The sequence below is a fragment of the Malaclemys terrapin genome, chromosome 9, assembly GCF_027887155.1.
Source record: "Malaclemys terrapin pileata isolate rMalTer1 chromosome 9, rMalTer1.hap1, whole genome shotgun sequence".
Taxonomy (NCBI): Eukaryota; Metazoa; Chordata; order Testudines; family Emydidae; genus Malaclemys; species Malaclemys terrapin.
Genome location: NC_071513.1, coordinates 43,322,354 through 43,340,712, shown reverse-complemented (window position 1 = coordinate 43,340,712; position 18,359 = coordinate 43,322,354). Strand labels below are relative to the sequence as shown.

The following is an 18,359-nucleotide window of genomic DNA, read 5'->3' as shown; positions in this document are numbered from 1 at the left end:
CTCCCGGGGCTAATCTGCCGAAGATCTAGGGGCCCAGTCTCTGTTGCCTCTACTGGTTCAGAAGCATTAGGGTGGGGGTCAGACTCAGGTGCTTCTCCCTCCTGCGTGGCCTCCTTTTCAGCTGCGCGGGTCCGCCTACCTACAAGAGCGACCCTCTGGCTTTTGGTCAGTATTCGGATTCCCAAGGCCTTAGCTGCCCTTCTTTCCCTTTTTGTCTTTCTACCCTGTCTGGGAGTGGAGAACAAATCTGGGGATATTTCAGAGAAGATTGGGGGTTGACAGTCTGCTGTGGATGCCTCACCAATTTTTGGGTCCCCATCTTTCTCCAATCCCCCTACCGGGAGTAAGTTTCCAAACCCTGGGAAGTCCCTCCCTATGAGCACTGGGTATGGAAGTTTAGGGACTACACCTGCTGCTACCTCAGTAGTGTTCCCTTGGATCTCGATTTTTACTGGGATGGTGGGGTAGTAGCTAACTGTCCCATGGACACATGTTATCCCCGTGCGTTTAGCCTGTAGCAGCTGACTATGCTTCACGAGCTTCCCTGAGATAAGCATGATAGCACTCCCCGAATCAACTAGTGCCGTGGTCCCTACCCCATTTAGTTTCACTGGTCTGGTATACATATGTGGGGTTAGTGAGACCCCCACAAGGTGGAGTAGGGAGCATGGATCTGCCCAGTTCCCCAGGTTACACTGCATAGGCTCCTCAGCATTGGGACACTGTGCAGCTATGTGTCCCCACTCCCCGCAGGCATAACATCTGTATGGAGCCCTAAGCGTTCCCCGGTCTCTTGGTTTGGGCAGTCTAACATCACGATCCTCTTCTCCCTCAGTGCTCCGACTCTTTGTGGCCTCTGATGGGTCTTCAGCCTCTCTCTTTTTCCACCTGGGCCCTCCTGGTGGCCCAATCACCCGAACTTTAGGGCTTGGTGCTGCTAGTTTAACCCGGGGTGCCTCTTCCTTAACTGGTCGGGTCAGCTCCCTCGCTGTCCTTCGCCTCTCTACCAGGGCGACAACCTCGTCATAGGTGGAGGGTTCGTTCTGGCTTACCCAGGCACAAAGGTCTGTTGGTAGTCCCCTCATGTATCGGTCGATGACCAGAACCGCTAGTATCTCTTCCGGACTCCGGGACTCTGTTTGCAACCACTTTCGTGCGAGATGGATAAGGTCATACAATTGGGACCACGGGGTTTTGTCTTCCTGGAACCTCCAACCGTGATACTGCTGGGCCCGCACTGCTGTCGTTACCCCAGATCTGGCCAGGATCTCTGCTTTCAGTTGGGGGTAGTCTGCCACAGCCTCTTCAGGCAGATCATGGTAGGCTTTCTGGGCCTCCCCACACAGGAATGGGGCAAGGATGCCAGACCACTGATCTCGAGGCCAGGCCTCCTGTAGGGCTGTCCTCTCAAAGGCCAGAAGGTATGCCTCTACATCATCCTCCCGTGTCATTTTCTGCAGCCAATGGCTGGCCCATATGAGCTGCGTCCCATCATGGCTGCGATTCAGCTCTGTAAGGGACTTTACCTGGTTTACCAGTTCCCGCAACATAGCTCGGTCTTGAGCAGCCTGGTCCATCAGCAGGCGATTAGTCTCTTGCTGCAGCCGCACTGCCTCCGGTTGGGCAGCTGCCTGGACACAGGTAGCTTCCTGCTGGGCCGCCGTAGCTTGTATCAGTGCCCGCACTACGTCATCCATGGTGGTGAAAAAAAATAAACCCTCTCCCTTTTTGTTGTGTTTTTTTTTTTTAAATCGCCCTCCTTCTTCTGCCGCGCTGTGCACCCCAAGATCCCACCCCTGACACCAGTGTGACAAAATTCCTCCTCTATCTTGGTGGGTCCTGCGCTTATTGGCGGATTTTCTTGCCTCAGAGATTCACCATGTGGGTTGGGGAACAGCCCAGAGACCTTCCCCTCTGAAAGAACCCACAGTCCAGGTCAATTGGGAGGTTTGGGGGGAACCCGGGCCCACCCTCTACTCCGGGTTCCAGCCCAGGGCCCTGTGGACTGCAGCTGTCTATAGTGCCTCCTGTAACAGCTGCATGACAGCTACAACTCCCTGGGCTACTTCCCCATGGCCTCCTCCAAACACCTTCCTTATTTTCACCACAGGACCTTCCTCCTGGTGTCTGATGATGCTTGTGCTCCTCAGTCCTCCAGCAGCACACCCTCCCTCCCTCACCCTCACCCTCTCCCTCTCAGCTCCTTGCACCTCTTGCTCCCAGCTCCTCACACTCTCCCACTACAAACTGAAGTGAGCTCCTTTTAAAACCCAGGTGCCCTGATTAGCCTGCCTTAATTGATTCTAGCAGCTTCTTCTTAATTGGCTCTAGGTGTCCTAATTAGCCTGTCTGCCTTAACTGGTTCTAGCAGGTTCCTGATTACTCCAGTGCAGCCTCTTCTCTGGTCACTCAGGGAACAGAAAACTACTCATCCAGTGACCAGCCCTCTACCAGACTCCTGTACCCCACTGGTCTGGGTCTGTCACAGAAGATAGCTGGAGAGTGAATCCTGAACTACAGCTCTCCCAGCCCCGAAATGTGCTACTCTGTGCTAACCTAAGGGCTTTCCAGTGCTGCATTCCAGTTGACTAATAAGCCCTACTCTTGTTTTGAAGAGGCTGTCGGGTGTCACTGCAAATACTTACTAAGGTGCATGGATCCCTGAAGAGTGTAAAAGTCTCTGACCAGGAGTCTTTCTCAGTTGGACTTACTGGGTAGAACCTATGGTGCAAAACAGAGGCTCAGTCTCGGACGTGTTGAAGCTGTGTGCCCTGCCCTTAAGAAAGGGTGGGACCCCTTGGGGGTCTGCATTCTGAAGGGATTCCTCCAAGGGACTGTTTAAAATCTGGGACATAGCATAGATCCTGTGTATCCATGACAGAGAGCAGCAATATGTGTTTCAACTTCTGGATTTTCCAAAGACTGTTAAGGTCTTCCAGGGAAAGTCATGTCAGGATCTGATATTTGAAACACAAAACAAAATTTTGTGCGGGACAAAGCAGAAACTAGCAGGTGGCCTTTCCTGTTCATCCAGGTGTAACAGAAAAAGCAAGAAACAAAGTAGGGTTTGATTTGCAGTTCCTCTTTGAAGGGGCTATCAGTGCTGCGATTGTTTAGTGTCTCTCTAGAACTCCATTTGCTGATTAAGTGGTTCCCTGGCTGTTACAGACAAGCACCTCCAGTAGATGCACATCGAGATGTGACTTGAATATTTTGCATGTCTGTGATTCCTCTCCCCCTTCAGAAGATATTCTTGAGTCCATAGCAACATTCATTTGCATTTTGTTTGTATTTGAATCCATTATTTCAAGTCGCATAATTAAGTAATGAGAATAGTTTTTCTTCCTCCTCTTTTTAGTATTCTTTATGTCTGCAGCCATCCCTCCTCAAACTGTGATGACAACACATCTCATAACTTAACCAGAAGCAGGCTGGGTCACCATTAGCACTTGGACGGGAGATCTCGGGAAACCCTAAATACTGCAGAAAGTGGCGTTTGTGCCTGGGGTCAGCATTTTCAAAACTGCAAACATGTAGCTAGAGAGTTGGGATTCTCAAGCCAGAAGTCAGTTAATTTTCAGTAAAAGTTTCACTTCTTTCCCACAGATTTGTCCCACTGAAGTGGAAGTTCTGATGAGCAGACTGCAGCACACCTTCAAACAAGAGCTGAGTGGAGTTGGGGCTAGCCTGGAGAAAAGATGGAAATTTTGTGGCTTTGATGGACTGAAAATGACTTGAATTTTCAGCTTGATTGGCTTTGGTCATTGAAAATAATGACAGACTATGTACCTCAGACAAACCTAGGATGTTACTCTAACCTACATGTACAATGGTATAATGAATGGTACATGAATAAATTATAGATTCTTTTATGGAATATCCCATGACTGAAATCACAAATGTAAGACAGCACCTAGCAGGAGACTCATGGAAGAAATTCAAATGAATCCCACGTGCTGTAACTTTTTTGTTCAGTTGTCTTTTGTCTTATACTTAAGTACTGTCCAACATGTTCTATGAACAAACTCTTTGCTACTGTTTGACTTTTTGATATATTTTAAACCCAGCTAGCTAACTAACTAATGTTTTGACAATTTGTATGTGTTTTGTGTCCCCAATCTCTCTCACCATGCATGTTTTTGCTGTTGAGAGCAGCCATACAATATAATATGGAATAGCAAAAAAGAGACTTTCTGGCTTCTAGCATTAACAGAAGGGGAAAAAATCAGTATTTTATACAATTATATGCTAGAAATTCTGCACATTTTAAAAGAGAAGAGGAGGTTTATATGACTTTGCAAAATGCTTATGAGCCTAAAGGTCACTTACTTTACAAAGCTATTTTCTCTACTATATCAGATATGAGACTTTTTCAGATTTAAAAGCAAACCTAGATTAAAGCCAGTGTCATGGCAGCAACACAATGTGACGTGTCCACCCTGTGCGGAATCACTTTGTAAACAATCTGATTTTAAAGGGGAAGGGTATTTAATTTTCTATACAGCTGGGAAACAAGAGTCCTAGTAAATGCCTGTATTTTAATAGTGACCTCTCCTTTGGGTTTACCATTGTCTGTCTTTCGTTGCCTTTGTCTTGCTGAACTGTGGAAGAACTGCTGCTGCAAGGGTCATAAACAGAGCATTTCCCTCCTCTTGAATGTTTCTAAAGAGTGGATCTGTGTATTCATAGCAAACTGTGAACTGCTCAAACCATGGACAGGGATTCCTGAGATATGGGGAGACATGAGAACACAACCTCCATTTACAAACAGTGCCTATTGCACACACGTCCTGCCAGACACCGCCCCATTGGCATGGTTGTGTACTCCGTGTCATTTCATGTGGAGATGGAGACAACTAATGGAACTGTTCTCTTCAGATCTGCTCTGTGAGATTCAGGCTGCGTTGGCCTGTGGTGCTTTGGGGTGTGGGTCACTCGCTCTCACGAGTCTAGTGCTTGTGCTGACTAAGCAGAAAGCAGGTGGAAAGCATTTCAGGGAACTTGTAAACGCCCATGTCACAGCTGTTGAAAGTTGTATTTTTTAAAAATAAAACTTTTTTACATCCTAGTTTTGTCTTTGTAAATTTCTTGATTCCTGTTTTATTTATTCTCTACCTAGGAATAATAGAATAACAAAAATAATAGGGACCTCGATAGGTCATCTAGTCCTGTCCCCCGCACTGAGGCAGGACTAAGTATTATCTAGACCATCCCTGACAGATGTTTGTCCAACATGTTCTTAAAAACCTCCAATGACAGAGATTCCACAATCTCCCCAGGTAATTTGTGTCAATGCTTAATTACCCTGATGATTAGGAATTTTTTCCTAATGTCTAACCCAGTGGTTCTGCAGCCCAGTTAGCTCACAGCTGCAGTTCAGTGGTGTGCTAAAAAAAAAATCTGGCCCCTGGCTGCCCGGCCCCTTGCGCTGGGATCTGGCACCCAGCTGCCCGGCCCCCCACGCTGGGGTCTGGATCCTGGCTGCCGAGCCCTGTGCCTGGGGCTCTGTCCTGGTCCTGCTTTGTGGAGGGGTCTCTGGGTCGGGGTGCTGGACATAGGGGTCTGGGCAAAGAGGTTTTTTTTTGGGTTGGGGGCGCTGTCATTCTCAGTCTACGGCCCACAATGATAAATAGGTTGAGAACCACCGGTCTAACCTAAATTTTCCTTGCTGCAATTGAAGTCTGTTATTTCTTTTCCTGTCCTCAGTGGATAAGGAGAAAAACATTTCACTCTCCTCTTTAAAACAACCTTTTACATTCTTGAAGATTGTCATGCCCTCCCTCAGTCTTCTCCAAACTAAACAAACCCAGTTTTTTCATTCTTTCATCATAGGTCATGTTTTCTAGACCTTTAATAATTTTTGTTGTTCTCCTCTGAACTTTCTCCAATATGTCCACATTTTTCCCAAAATGTGGTGCCCGGAACTGGTTTTTAGAGGTTTTTAAGGTCAGGCTTGACAAAGCCCTGGCTGGGATGATTTAGTTGGGGATTGGTCCTGCTTTGAGCAGGGGGTTGGACTAGATGATCTCCGGAGGTCCCTTCCAACCCTGATATTCTATGATTCTATGAACTGGACACAGTACTCCGGTTGAGGCCTTACATGTGCTGAGCAGAGTGGAAGAATTACTCCTTGTGTCTGGTTTACAACACTCCTGCTAATACATCCCAGAATGATGTTCGCTTCTTTTGCAACAATGTTACACTGTTGACTCATATTTAGCTTGTGGTCCACTATGATCCCCAGACCCTTTTCTGCAGTACTCCTTCCTTTCTAGGTACTCATTTCCCACTTTGCATTTATGCAATTGATGATTCCTTCCTAAGGATAGTACTTTGCATTTGTCCTTACTGAATTTCATCCTATTACTTGAGACCATTTTTCCAGTTTTTCAAGATCATTTTGAATTCTAATGCTGTGCTCCAAAGTGTTTGGTATCATCCACACACTTTATAAGTGGACTGTCTAAGTCAGTGTTTCCCAAACTTGGGACACCACTCGTGTAGGGAAAGCCCTTGGTGGGCCGGGCCGGTTTGTTTACCTGCCCCGTCTGCAGGTTCAGCCGATCGCGGCTCCCACTGGCCACGGTTCGCTGCTCCAGGCCAATGGGAGCTGCTGGGAGCCGCGGCCAGTACATCCTTTGGCCCGCGCCGCTTCCAGCAGCTCCCATTGGCCTGGAGCAGCAAACCGTGGCCAGTGGGAGCCGCAATCAGCCAAACATGCGGACGGGGCAGGTAAATAAACTGACCCAGCCTGCCAGGGGCTTTCCCTACACAAGCAGCGTCCCAAGTTTGGGAAACTGCTCTAAGCCATTATCCAAACCATTTATGAACATATAGACTAGAACTGGTCCTAGGACAGCCTGTAGGACCCCACTTGATATGTCCTTCCAGTTTGATTGTGAACATTGACAACTACTCTGAGTACAGTAACTCCTCACTTAACGTTGTAGTTATGTTCCTGAAAATTGCGACTTTAAGTGAAACGATGTTAAGCGAATTCAATTTCCCCATTAGAATGAATGTAAATGGGGGGGTTAGGTTCCAGGGAAATGTTTTTTGCAATACAGTACAGTACTATAGTTGGGAGGTGCCCACGCCTTACCCCACACAGGCACAGTCCACTGGCACTGGAGACAATGAGGCAGGCAAGGAGGCTGAAGGTGCTGTAGGCTAGGAGAAGCACATTGCGGCAGCTTCCCCTATTCTACAAGCACCGGTGGCGGGGGGGAGGTTCAGGAGGGAGGGGGAGGAACAAGGACACCACACAGGCTCCCACTCCCTCCCCTGCCTCCTGAACACCACAAGCCAGCTGATTGCCACAGGCAGGAGGCAGGGGAGGGAGGGGGGAGGTGGCCGCGTCCTCGCTTCTCCCCCCTTCTGCCCGCGGCAATCGGCTGGCTTGCAGCGTTCAGGAGGGAGGGGGGAGGAGCAAGGACTCAGCATGCAGGCTCCACCCTCCCTCCCCTGCCTCCTGCCCACGGCAATCAGCTGGTTTGCGGCGTACGGGATGCAGGGGAGGGAGGGGGAGCCTGCGCGCCGAGTCCTCGCTCCTTCCCCCTCCCATCTGAACACCGCGAGCCAGCTGATTGCCGTGGACAGGAGGCGGGGGAGGAGGCGGAAGGCGCTGATCTGCGGGGTCTGCCGGTAGGCAGGAGGCACTGTGGGGGGGCATAGGGGAACTGATCGGAGAGGGCTGCACAGTGAAGAACACACGGTTGTAGGAAAATCTAGGACTGGGAGTGTGTTGGGGTCATCCTGCACATAGTAACCAATGATGCTAGAAGCCAGAGTGTGGCTGGTGTGTTGCAAACTGCTGGGATCAGAGCTGTTGGATCAGGGCTGCAGCTACACACAGACACCCAGGGTGTGACCTGCATGCTGGTAGGCTGGTTGTGAGCAGCACAAGTTGGGAGCTAGAGAAGCAAAGCGCTGTGAGGCACCCAGGGTTACAAAGCATATGGTGACACAACCCCTCACTGGTCTGGATTGAACCCCAGAATGTGACACCCACAAACTGATGGTCAGTCTGAATGAGTGAATCAAGTGTTAGAACAACACTTGTGCTGCTTCAAGAATTTCCACCAGATCAACTGGTCGAGCCTCCTACCCCAAGCAGAGTTTGCTTACAACAACACTGATCACATCCTCACTCTATGCAACCTGTGGCTTCCACCCCTATCTCCACCCAGCCATACCCATCAACTCCACCAATCCCGATGGTGAGGTGTCGTCTCGGGTTGCGCCTTCTGATATCCCCACCAACTGCCACTAGCTTTCTTCTTCTCCGCCACCTCCACCCATTTGGCTCAGATCTCCCCCACCTTGATTATAGTTTTGGGCCTCATATCTAGGATGTACCTTTGTATTTCCTCGGGAACACCCTCTAAGAACTGCTCCATTTGTATTAGGAGAGACAGCTCTTCCAGAGACTTAACATTTGCTCCTGATATCCAGGCATCCACATTTTTTACAATGTGGTAGGCGTGTTGGGAAAATGCCACGTGTGGTTTCCACCGTAGGGCTCTGAACCACCGATGGGCATGCTCGGGTGTTAGCCCCATCCTAATTCTGGCCTTGTTTTTAAAAAGTTCGTACTCGTTCATGTGTTCTTTAGGCATTTTAGCTGCCACCTCTGCTAAGGGTCCATGTTGTGGCCTCAGTTCCAACATACACTGGTCTGTAGGTATGTTGTACCCAATGCAGGCCCTTTCAAAATTTTCTAAGAAGGCCTCTGTATCATCGCCTACCTTGTATGTGGGGAATTCTTTGGAATGTGGACCGGTACCTGGAGAAGGATTGTTAGGGCTACTTGATTGATCCAGCTTAGCCTTTTCAGCTCTAAGTGCTTCAGTTCCACTTCCAAACGCTTCATTTCCAAGTGCTTTGCCTCTCTCCTCTCCTCCGCTTCTGCTTCCAAGCGCTTTGCTCCCTCAGGCAGCAAAGAAAAGAAAAGAAAGAAAGAAAAAAAACCTCCCTGGCTTTGCAGGTTGCCAAAAGGAAAAATATATCTTTTTAAAATCCTGAGGTCTGTGCTTCTTGTTCAAAATGATCCCACCGCTCTACCACCATGTCATGGCTGATTCCCCACTCTGGCACTTCGAGTGCAGAAGGTGGGGGCCTGCAAGGATTTTAAAAATTAATACTGGCCAGTCCAGGCTGGTATTAAATTCCCAAGGTCACAGCTTCTCTCTGACCTTGGATGGGTAGATTCTGCCACCACCCAAGTGCAAACCCCTCCCCACCTTTTTAGAGAACCCAAAAAGGCGCACTTGGGAATTCCTTCCTGTGGGGGTACCCTCAAGCCCTTTCACACCCCCTCCGGGGAAGAGCTGAGAAAGAAAAACAAAGGAAATCAGCCGTTGTCACCAGCTAATTAAACAACATATGCACAAACCTCTTAGGACACCAAAAATCCAATCCTGTTCTTAAAAAAGGCGAATTTTATTAAAAACAAAAAAGAAAGAAAATACATCTGGAACTTAAGCTTTTGCTAGATTTAAAAAACCCAATTACAAAAATTAAGCATCAAGATAGCTCTCTTGAGGTTCAGCTTAAAGGTTACAAGCAAAACAAAAGCATCTGGGGTTAGCACAGAGGAGTCCATAAGCCAATAAGAAATAAAAGAAATAACCCTAATCGTGTCTTCCTCGACATTCCCTGATTTACTTACATAATTGGGGTTTCAGATAAGTAGGGTTAAGGTATGATTTGATGCTTTTTCATATCTGGTTTTAAAACTTTTTACAGCATAGCTCCAGCCCTGTCCTGCTCTGTCCCCTCTCTCCGGAGAACAACAACAGACAAAGAGAAGGTTCCCCCCCCCCCATTTTAAAAAGTTCTACCCCTCCCATTGGCTCTTTTGATCAGGTGCCCACTCCCTTTCTTTTACCTATGGGCTTTTTTAACCCTTTACAGGTAAAGCAAGTAGAGAATAGCTACTAACAGGGATTTTGTAGCTAACTGGCTGGCTGGGTGTCCATAAAAGGTAGCACCCCCACTTCATTTATCACACCTACATTGACAACACCTCCTCTTACTGAGCTCATCAATCACTGTCACCTCTGGTGCGGATGCAAACACACGACTAGTATGAGGTCCACGGGATACTGGATTTGAAAATCAAACATGGCTCCCTCTGATACCTTGTAGACTGGGAGAGCTATGGGGCAGACAAGCGATTCCAGGTCAATGGCCCTAGCCTTGTGGCAGCCTTTGACACAGCCTAACCAGGCAAACAGTATCCCTAGAGGGACAACGTAAGGCCCAGTGGGTCTCAAACCTGTGCCTACCAAGCTATCAGGCATGAGACAATGCCATGCGGCCATTCAGCAGCCGTGGTAACCAGCTCACACTCCACTACCCACGATTTGGTGTGGATGCAGACCCTGGGAAGTTACACCTCAAGGGGTCTGACAGGCAGCAGCCTCAAGGCTCTCCACCCTAAATAAACCCAAGGGACATTCCAAGAAGAGTGTAGGCAACAGTGTAGATTTCCTGTAGCTGCTCTGACCATTCCTGTTCTTGAACTCCTGGCTTTGACTTTGGCTTCATTAGGACCTTGCCTCTTGACCCTGATCCTGAAACCTGATATGGACTCTGATCCTCAGTACTGACCCTGGCTTGGAACTTGACTATGAACTACTCTGCTCCCTCTCAGCTTCAGGTTTGACCCTGTTCTGATCCTTGGTCCTGACTGCCCTTGTCAGGATCCTGATACCAACAAGGTGTATGAGGTGTTCAAATGATTCCTTCCAATGTGCATTATGTTGCATTTGTTAATGCAATGTCCTGAGGAATATTTGTTTACTCAGAAATTAATTGAAGACCATAATCATACCTGATTTCTTCAGGTCATTCATACACAGATAACAAATTAAGTAATGCTTCCTCAAATTTAATATCAGATGGGTCTCGTTGTGAAGATCACTGAGGCCAAGAGTTTAACAGGGCTAAAAATAAAATAAGGGTTAAATATTTCTAAGGCTTGATGTTTACATTAGAGAGGCAAAAGTAGAAGGGCTCTAACCCCTCCTGTGTGAGGGCATTAGTTGATGTGCAACTAAGAGGGCTAGGGAAGCAGTTATCCTGTCATTGTCCAGGCTGCACTTTGCACTGAAGCAGTTGTTACAGGCCATTGTTGGAGAGAAGTGAGGTCTGATCCATGTCGCAAAGCCTACTGATCAGTACCGATGCAAAAATGGTAATTGATAGAAAGATAACTTATTAGCATTTGATGTTATTGCAAGCTTGTCTTTTGTTTTCATTGGATTTTATGAGCTAATGACTCTTGTGTTCATGCACAAGATGTTCGTGGTAGTTCACGTTTATGTTCTTGGATGTTCATGTTGTGAAATAGTAGGATATAACCATGCTAGGAATTCCTTTGTAGAAAATCCAGCTTTCTGTCAACCAGTGATATGTGTCAAAAGCATCAGAGGATGAGACCTTAGCCAGGAAACCCAATTTATCCCATCTAAGTGTGTTTGCACAGACCCTTGAATCCAGCTTTATAACTTCTATTTTGCTTCAACAGCCTGTTATTTTCCGATGGATCATATCTGAAATACATAGATAAATGTCAGTTACGGTGGTCTCTGTCTTGCACAGAGTATTTGAGAGGAGTCTCTGTGATTGTAAGTGTACTGCAAATGGTACGTTATAAATGTCAGAAAGGCAAACAGACAACACGTGTCTTCTGGAGAGCAGAACTTCCATCTGTGCAAGACATCAGTTGGGTACAGACACAACCTATAAAAAATAAATAGCCTGGGATATCTATGTCCTGATGGAGAAGGCTGGCTCTATAAAAGACTATTAAAAGGTTCTTATTTAGGAAAATCCAAGTAGGAGTGATGTTTATAGATTGGTGTTACGAAAGCCATAAAACCTAAGCCAGGGCCTCTTTGTGCTTCCTTTAAACCCCCCGCCCCTCTGCTTTTGCCTCTCTTCAAAGACAAAGCACTGAGTTTTGAACCCACACAGAGAAGTGTATGTATTGAAATGGATTTCTTGTGTAAACTGTCTACAATCTTTGTCCGTCTTAACTTTAAGGAGACCATTTATAGTTGGGACATGTTTTATAGAAGTTTTTGGTTACTTCTTACCTCATGCGTCTATTTTATGGCAAAAACCTTTGTTTATTCCTTGCTTGTTTAAGATGACATGAACTTCTTTTGGTATTTTTTTTTTTTTTTTGGTAAGTGTTGTGTATCTATGCCCTTCATACGGTAACTCCCAGATATTATTATTCTGTGAATAGTGAGATGTTTTATGTACAAATATGGAAGCAAATGGCCTTGCTATGAATGTCAAGTATCAGGGGGTAGCCGTGTTAGTCTGTATCTACATAAACAACAAGGAGTCTGGTGGCACCTTAAAGACTAACCGATTTATTTGGGCATAAGCTTTCGTGGGTAAAAACCTCACTTCTTCTAGTCTTTAAGGTGCCACCAGACTCCTTGTTGTTTTTGCTATGAATGGTTACTAACATAAGAATCCACTGGGATATTACAATGCTATGTTTAGTAATTTTTTCCTGTTAAACACCAGTTTGTTTAGACTGTGAACTCCTGGAAAGGAGAGATCAGCTAACCTTGGTTAACAGAGCGAGAGTGGAATTTGCCTTTCATTAATTTGCCTTTCTCAAGGCCATTCCTGAAAGTGAATTGGTGGGATTGTATGTAACATTGCTATTTTAAATGAATGATTTATTGAACAGCTTCTTTTAAGGAACTGACTCACAGGGGCTCAGTTAAGATTATTTTCCTCTGCCCATTGACAAACTGTTTAGGTTATCCATGAAAAACCAAACAGGATTCACTGACCTGTAAACAAAGCTCCTCTGCCCATTCATAAACTGTTTAGCTCTCTTTAATACACTGAGCTAGGACTCCCTACAGATATGGGGGAATAACATGCATTGGAGCATCCCACAATGGGGAATGGACCCACTGTCCAAGCTGCAATCTCTGCTGAAAGAGCTCCACAGGTAGACAGTCGGAGGGGACTGTGACTGAAGGGACCCTTGTTATTTGCATGCTGGTGTTCTGTTTTTTGTTTTTGTTTTTCCTTTTTCTTTCTTAAGAAGTTATTCACAATTACTTTGAGTGTATATTTGCCTTTAACCATGGTGTCCCCTGAGGCCTAGTAAGAATGCCATGTCTCTGAAGTACTGGAGGTCACGCACACAATTGATTGTTGAGGTTTGGCCCAACCTTTTGTTGTTTCTCTAGACAATAACATTTTAGTAATTTATGGGATAAATTTACTCAGTACTCAACACCCTAAAACACCCCTTTCTCATCTACACTAGCTCTCCGTTCATTCCGTTTAAATGGGAGCTGCAACTGCTCCACCTCTCTGAGAATCAGGCCCAGTTTATCGAAAGCTGAACACCCCAAACAAAAAGTTCACTGTTTTGAGTCTCATTTTGGGGGGATTTCGCTAGCTACTGTGCCTTTTTTAGACTGCCTGTGTACCCCTTTAATTGAGTTTAGACTCATTGAACACTAGGCATACGTGAATAATTGTATTGCAGTAGGCCCAGCCCCATTGTGCTAGGAGCTGTACAGACCTAAAACAGAGATATGGGCAAATTTGCTAATAGCATTTAGGAATGTAGGGTCCTAAATAACTTTTGACTTTCAATCAAAGATAGGCTCCTAAACCCCAGATTTTCAAAAGTACTTATGTGCCTAAAGATGCAGACAGGCTCCTAGTGGGATTTCAGCAGGAGTCAGGCCCCTAATCTGTCAGGTACCTTTGACAATCCCACTAGGTCCTATGTGCATTTTTAGGTGTGTAAGTGCCTTTGAAAATCTGGCCCTAAATCACAATTAAAAATGCTTCTTGGGCTCTGGGACACTAAGCACCCCTGTATTCACACCCTACACACTATTGTCGTAATCTTTGTACAAAATGTGCCTTGTGAAGTATCATTTGAAATCTAATAATTTACTGATCATTAATATTGTGTTATGTATATGGTGGGTATTAAGAGTTATGGATATACACGGGGATGATAACTAAACTGTGTTCAACCAGATACGTCAGGGGAGTTGTTAAACAGATTTATCCTAGAGGAATGTGTGTTTACCTCAATTTACATAAAAGCAGTAAACAGATCCATCAAGCTAGCAAGGGGTGGAGGCAAACCTCACACTAACAAGTTGGGGAGAAGACACCATGGTGTCTACACCCAGCAGGAGTGAAAAGCTTGTAGTATTTAAGTTCAGAAAGGGGAACTGCACAAAAATGAGGAAGCTAGTTAAAAGGAAATTAAAAGGAACAGTCACAAGAGTGAAATGCCTGCAAACTACATGGAAACTTTTAAAAAACACCATAATAGAGGCTCAAGTTAAATGTATACCCCAAACAAAACAAAAAAAAAAATAGTAAGAAGACCAAAAAAATATGCCAGCATGGCTAAACAACAGAGTACAAGAGGCAGTTAGAGGGAAAAAGACATCCTTTAAAAACTGGAAGTCAAATCCTACTGAGGAAAATAGAAAGGAGCATAAACTCTGGAAAGTCAAGTTTAAAAGTATAATTAGGCAGGCCAGTCTTTTGCTGATTGGTCTTCAAATTCCAACAGCAAAAAATTTAAGTGAATCAGAAGCAGGAAGTCTGCCAAACAATCAGTGGGGCCACTGGATGAATGAGGTACTAAAGGAGCACTCAAAGAAGACAAAGCCATTGTGGAGAAGCTGATTGAATTCTTTGCATAAGTCTTCTCTGCAGAGGATGTGAGGGAGATTCCCACACCTGAGCCATTCTTTTAGGTGAAAAATCTGAGGAACTATCCCAAATTGAGGTGTCAAGGAGGTTTTGGAACAAATTGATAAACAGTAATAAGTTACCAGGACCAGACGGTATTCACCCAAGAGTTCTGAAGGAACTCAAATATGAAATTGCATAACTACTGACTAGTATGTAACTTATTCCTTAAATCGGCTTCTGTACCAGATGATTGGGGAATAGATAATGTGATGCCAATTTTTAAAAAAGGGTCCAAAGGCAATCCTGGCAATTAGAGGTTGATAAGCCTAACTTCAGTACCAGGCAAATTGGTTGAAACGATAGTAAAGAATGGAATTATCAGACACATAGATGAACACAATATTTTGAGGAAAGAGTCAACACTGCTTTTGTAAAAGGAAGTCATGCCTTGCCAATCTATTAGAATTCCTTGAGCGGGTCAGCAAACATGTGGACAAGAGTGATCCAGTAGATACAGTGTACTTAAACTTTGAGAAAGCCTTTGACACTGTCCATCACCAAAGGCTCTGAAGCAAAATAAGGAGTGATGGGATAAGAGGGATCAGTAAGTGGTTAAAATATAGGAAACAAAGGGCAGGGATAAATGGCCAGTTTTCACAATGGAGAGAGGTAAATAGTGGGGCTGCCCAAATATCTGTACTGGAACCAGTGCTGTTCAATATATTCTTAAATGATCTGGAAATAGCAGTAAACAGTGAGGTGGCAAAGTTTGCAGATGGTACAAAATTACTCAAGATTGTTAAGGCCACAGCAGACTGCGATCATTTACCAAGGGATCTTACAAATTGGATGGCTAGGCAAGAAAATGGCAGATTAAATTCAATGTTGATAAATGCAAAGTAATGCACATTGGAAAACATAATCCTAACTATACATCTAAAATGATAGGGTCTAAATTAGCTGTTACCACTCAAGAAAGATCTTGGAGTCATCATGAATAGTTCTCTGAAAACATCTGCTCAATGTGCAGCAGCAGTCAAAAAAGCAAACAGAATGTTAGGAACAAATAGGAAAGGGATCGATAATAAGACAGAAAATATCATAATGCCACTCTATGAATCCTTGGTATGCCCACCCCTTGAATAGCTTTTAGGAGCTTTCGAAAATTTCACCTATGGTCCTTTCCTCTCGGAGTTTTCAGTCTAAATAGAAGATGAGAAAACTGGTGGATATGACAAAGGGATGGGGGAGCACAAGGTCCCATGTGACAGTGCTGCTCGGTAGGACAAGCAGAGGTCACAGCGCACCAGCTCCCTAATTGTTGAGATTTTTGTAGACTTCTTAGGGAGGTACGGTAAGTTTTCAGGAGGAATGTGAAGGATGATGGTGCAGTGGCCTTGCAAATGCTACAAGAGAGCTTGAGGCATACAGGGCGGTGTGGAAGAAGGTGCAAAGGGATTTGTTGGACAACTTAACAAACAGGTGCCTTGGCGGAACGGGAGCAGAGTTGGGGCCATACCCTGCAGTGAGGCCATGAGGGGAAAATGAAAAATAAATAAATAATGTTTTTACAAATGAGTTTCATCCAGTCTGGACCAAGCATGCTGCTAGGAGCCAGCCATGACTATATGGTTCTTGCTGGGGTCTCTGCAGGTGCCGTGTCCCGGACGCCTTCCCAGCATTGCCCTGTTGGCCAATGGACCTAGCAAAGCTCAGTGCAGCACAGGTCCCTGCCTTGCAGCAGTGCTGCACAGTTATCTCCTAGGGTGCTACACTATCATTATTTCTCTAAGTAGCTCTCCATTCCTAAAGCTCACCTCAATGGGCTAGAATGTGAAACCTCTGAGGCTACCCAGCTGAACCTTGGTTAGGATGTGTAGCCTCAGGTGATGTTTCATATTCTAGCCCAGGTGGAGAGGAGGGATGGGTCAGTTGATAGGGCACTTGCTTAAGGCTTGGAGATCTAGATTCAGCTCCTTGTTCTGTCACAGACTCCCTGTGTGACCTTGGGCTAGTCCCTTAGCCTCTCCAAGTGTGTCTACACTGCCATAAAAGATCGACAGCTGGTCTGGGTCAGCTGACTTGGGCTGTGGGGCTATAATATTGTGGTGTGGAAGTTTGGGCTCAGGCTGGAGTCCAGGATTTGAGACCCCCACGAGGGGGGAGGGTCTCAGAGTCCGAGCTCCAGCCCTAGCCTGAACATCTACACTGCAACTTTATCGCCCACTGAGCCTGTGTCAGCTCTGAGACTCGGTACTGCAGAGTTTTTATCAGTGTAAACAGAGTCTCTGTGCCTTAGTTCCTCGTGTGTACAATGGAGACGACAGCCATGCCCTGCCTCACAGGTGTGTGAGGGCAGGTGCCCACAGATGCTATATTGATGGGTGGCCAGGTAAGTACCTAAGGCCTTGGCTACACTGGCGCTGTACAGCGCTGCAACTTGCTGCGCTCAGGGGTGTGAAAACGCAACGAGTGCAGCGCTGTAAAGCACCAGTGTAATCAGCGCCTGCAGCGCTGCACGCTCACTCGCAGTGCTGCAAGCTACTCCCCTCGGAGCGCTGTTAATATTGCACATGTGCAGTGTCTGAATGCTAAACTACAGCCAGTGCTCTGGGGAGGGGAGGGAGACAGAAGAGTCTGCAAACTGTGCCCAGTAAAAGGCTCCCTCTGTTTGTAATTTTTTTGTTCATTTTTGCAAGAAAAGATCCAAGCAAGCAAATTCCATCAGCATTCTCAAACATCCGGCTGACCTGTGAGCTGGACCCAGTGGCTCTGAAGCATTCCCCACATGCCAACTAGCTCCTTCTCATTTTTTTTAAACAAGGCCACTGCATTCAATATTTACTGTCCATCTCCTCAAGGCGAATGGACCTTAATAAATCAAGTTGTGTTTTGTGCTGGAGCCAAGAAAAACTGTGGGTGTGAAAGAGATTGAATGAGGGCAAGCTGGGACTGAAGAGTACAGCACTGGCCCTTTCACAAACAAGGGTCCTTCTGTGAAAGCCAGAGCGACATCAACCGGCAACTGCAGCCACCTGCTGCATGGGGGAGCACTGCACATAGGTGACTGGTAGGAGCCCAATGCAATGAAAAGTCAGCAGGGCAGAGCCACACTGACTTTTCCTCTGGGTGTTTCTGCTTTCTGGATAATGAAATTATGTTGTGTGGTTTAGGAGCCATTCTGATGTCTGTATGGCTGTTTGTTCCCCAAGGACAATTGAGGTAACACAATCCATTGAGAGTAGCTTGTGGTTCAGTGGGCAATGGGGCTGGACAATGGGTGCTTGGGTACATCTCCTCTCACACTGGTGTCACAGGGAGTTGGAACCTCCCTTCTCCACGTGGAGTGGCTTGTTTCTCAAAGTGGCTGAGCAGCTCTGGCTGGGCATGGACCCCCCGACCCCAGTCCCTCCCTTGTTCTTCAGCGCACATGGCTGGGTGTTTAGCTACAGGCAGTGTGTACTGTAGCGCCAATCACCAGTGCATCGGTCTCTGTCTCACCCAGGGCCTCCTTGTGGGGGTTCACATTCATTTTCAACAGTGACCTTGGGAGATATGTGATTAGCCTTGGCCAAGGCTCTGCTAGTGAGTCACTGCTCTGCCTGTGACTGCTGAGTAGGGTGACCAGATGTCCTAATTTT

At 46.1% G+C, this 18,359-nt stretch overlaps 1 protein-coding gene across 5 annotated transcripts in view; it reads left to right on the top strand.

The window, feature by feature from the left end:
* Positions 1 to 5,068, top strand: part of ENOX2 (ecto-NOX disulfide-thiol exchanger 2) — a 157,151-nt gene extending 152,083 nt beyond the window's left edge. For all 5 annotated transcript variants that reach the window (XM_054039734.1, XM_054039735.1, XM_054039737.1 and 2 more), the window contains one exon: positions 3,607 to 5,068. In XM_054039734.1, coding sequence (XP_053895709.1) covers positions 3,607 to 3,738 — 132 coding nt within the window. In that variant the 3' untranslated portion in view covers positions 3,739 to 5,068. The remainder of the gene's footprint in view (positions 1 to 3,606) is intronic.
* The last annotated feature ends 13,291 nt before the right edge of the window (positions 5,069 to 18,359 follow it).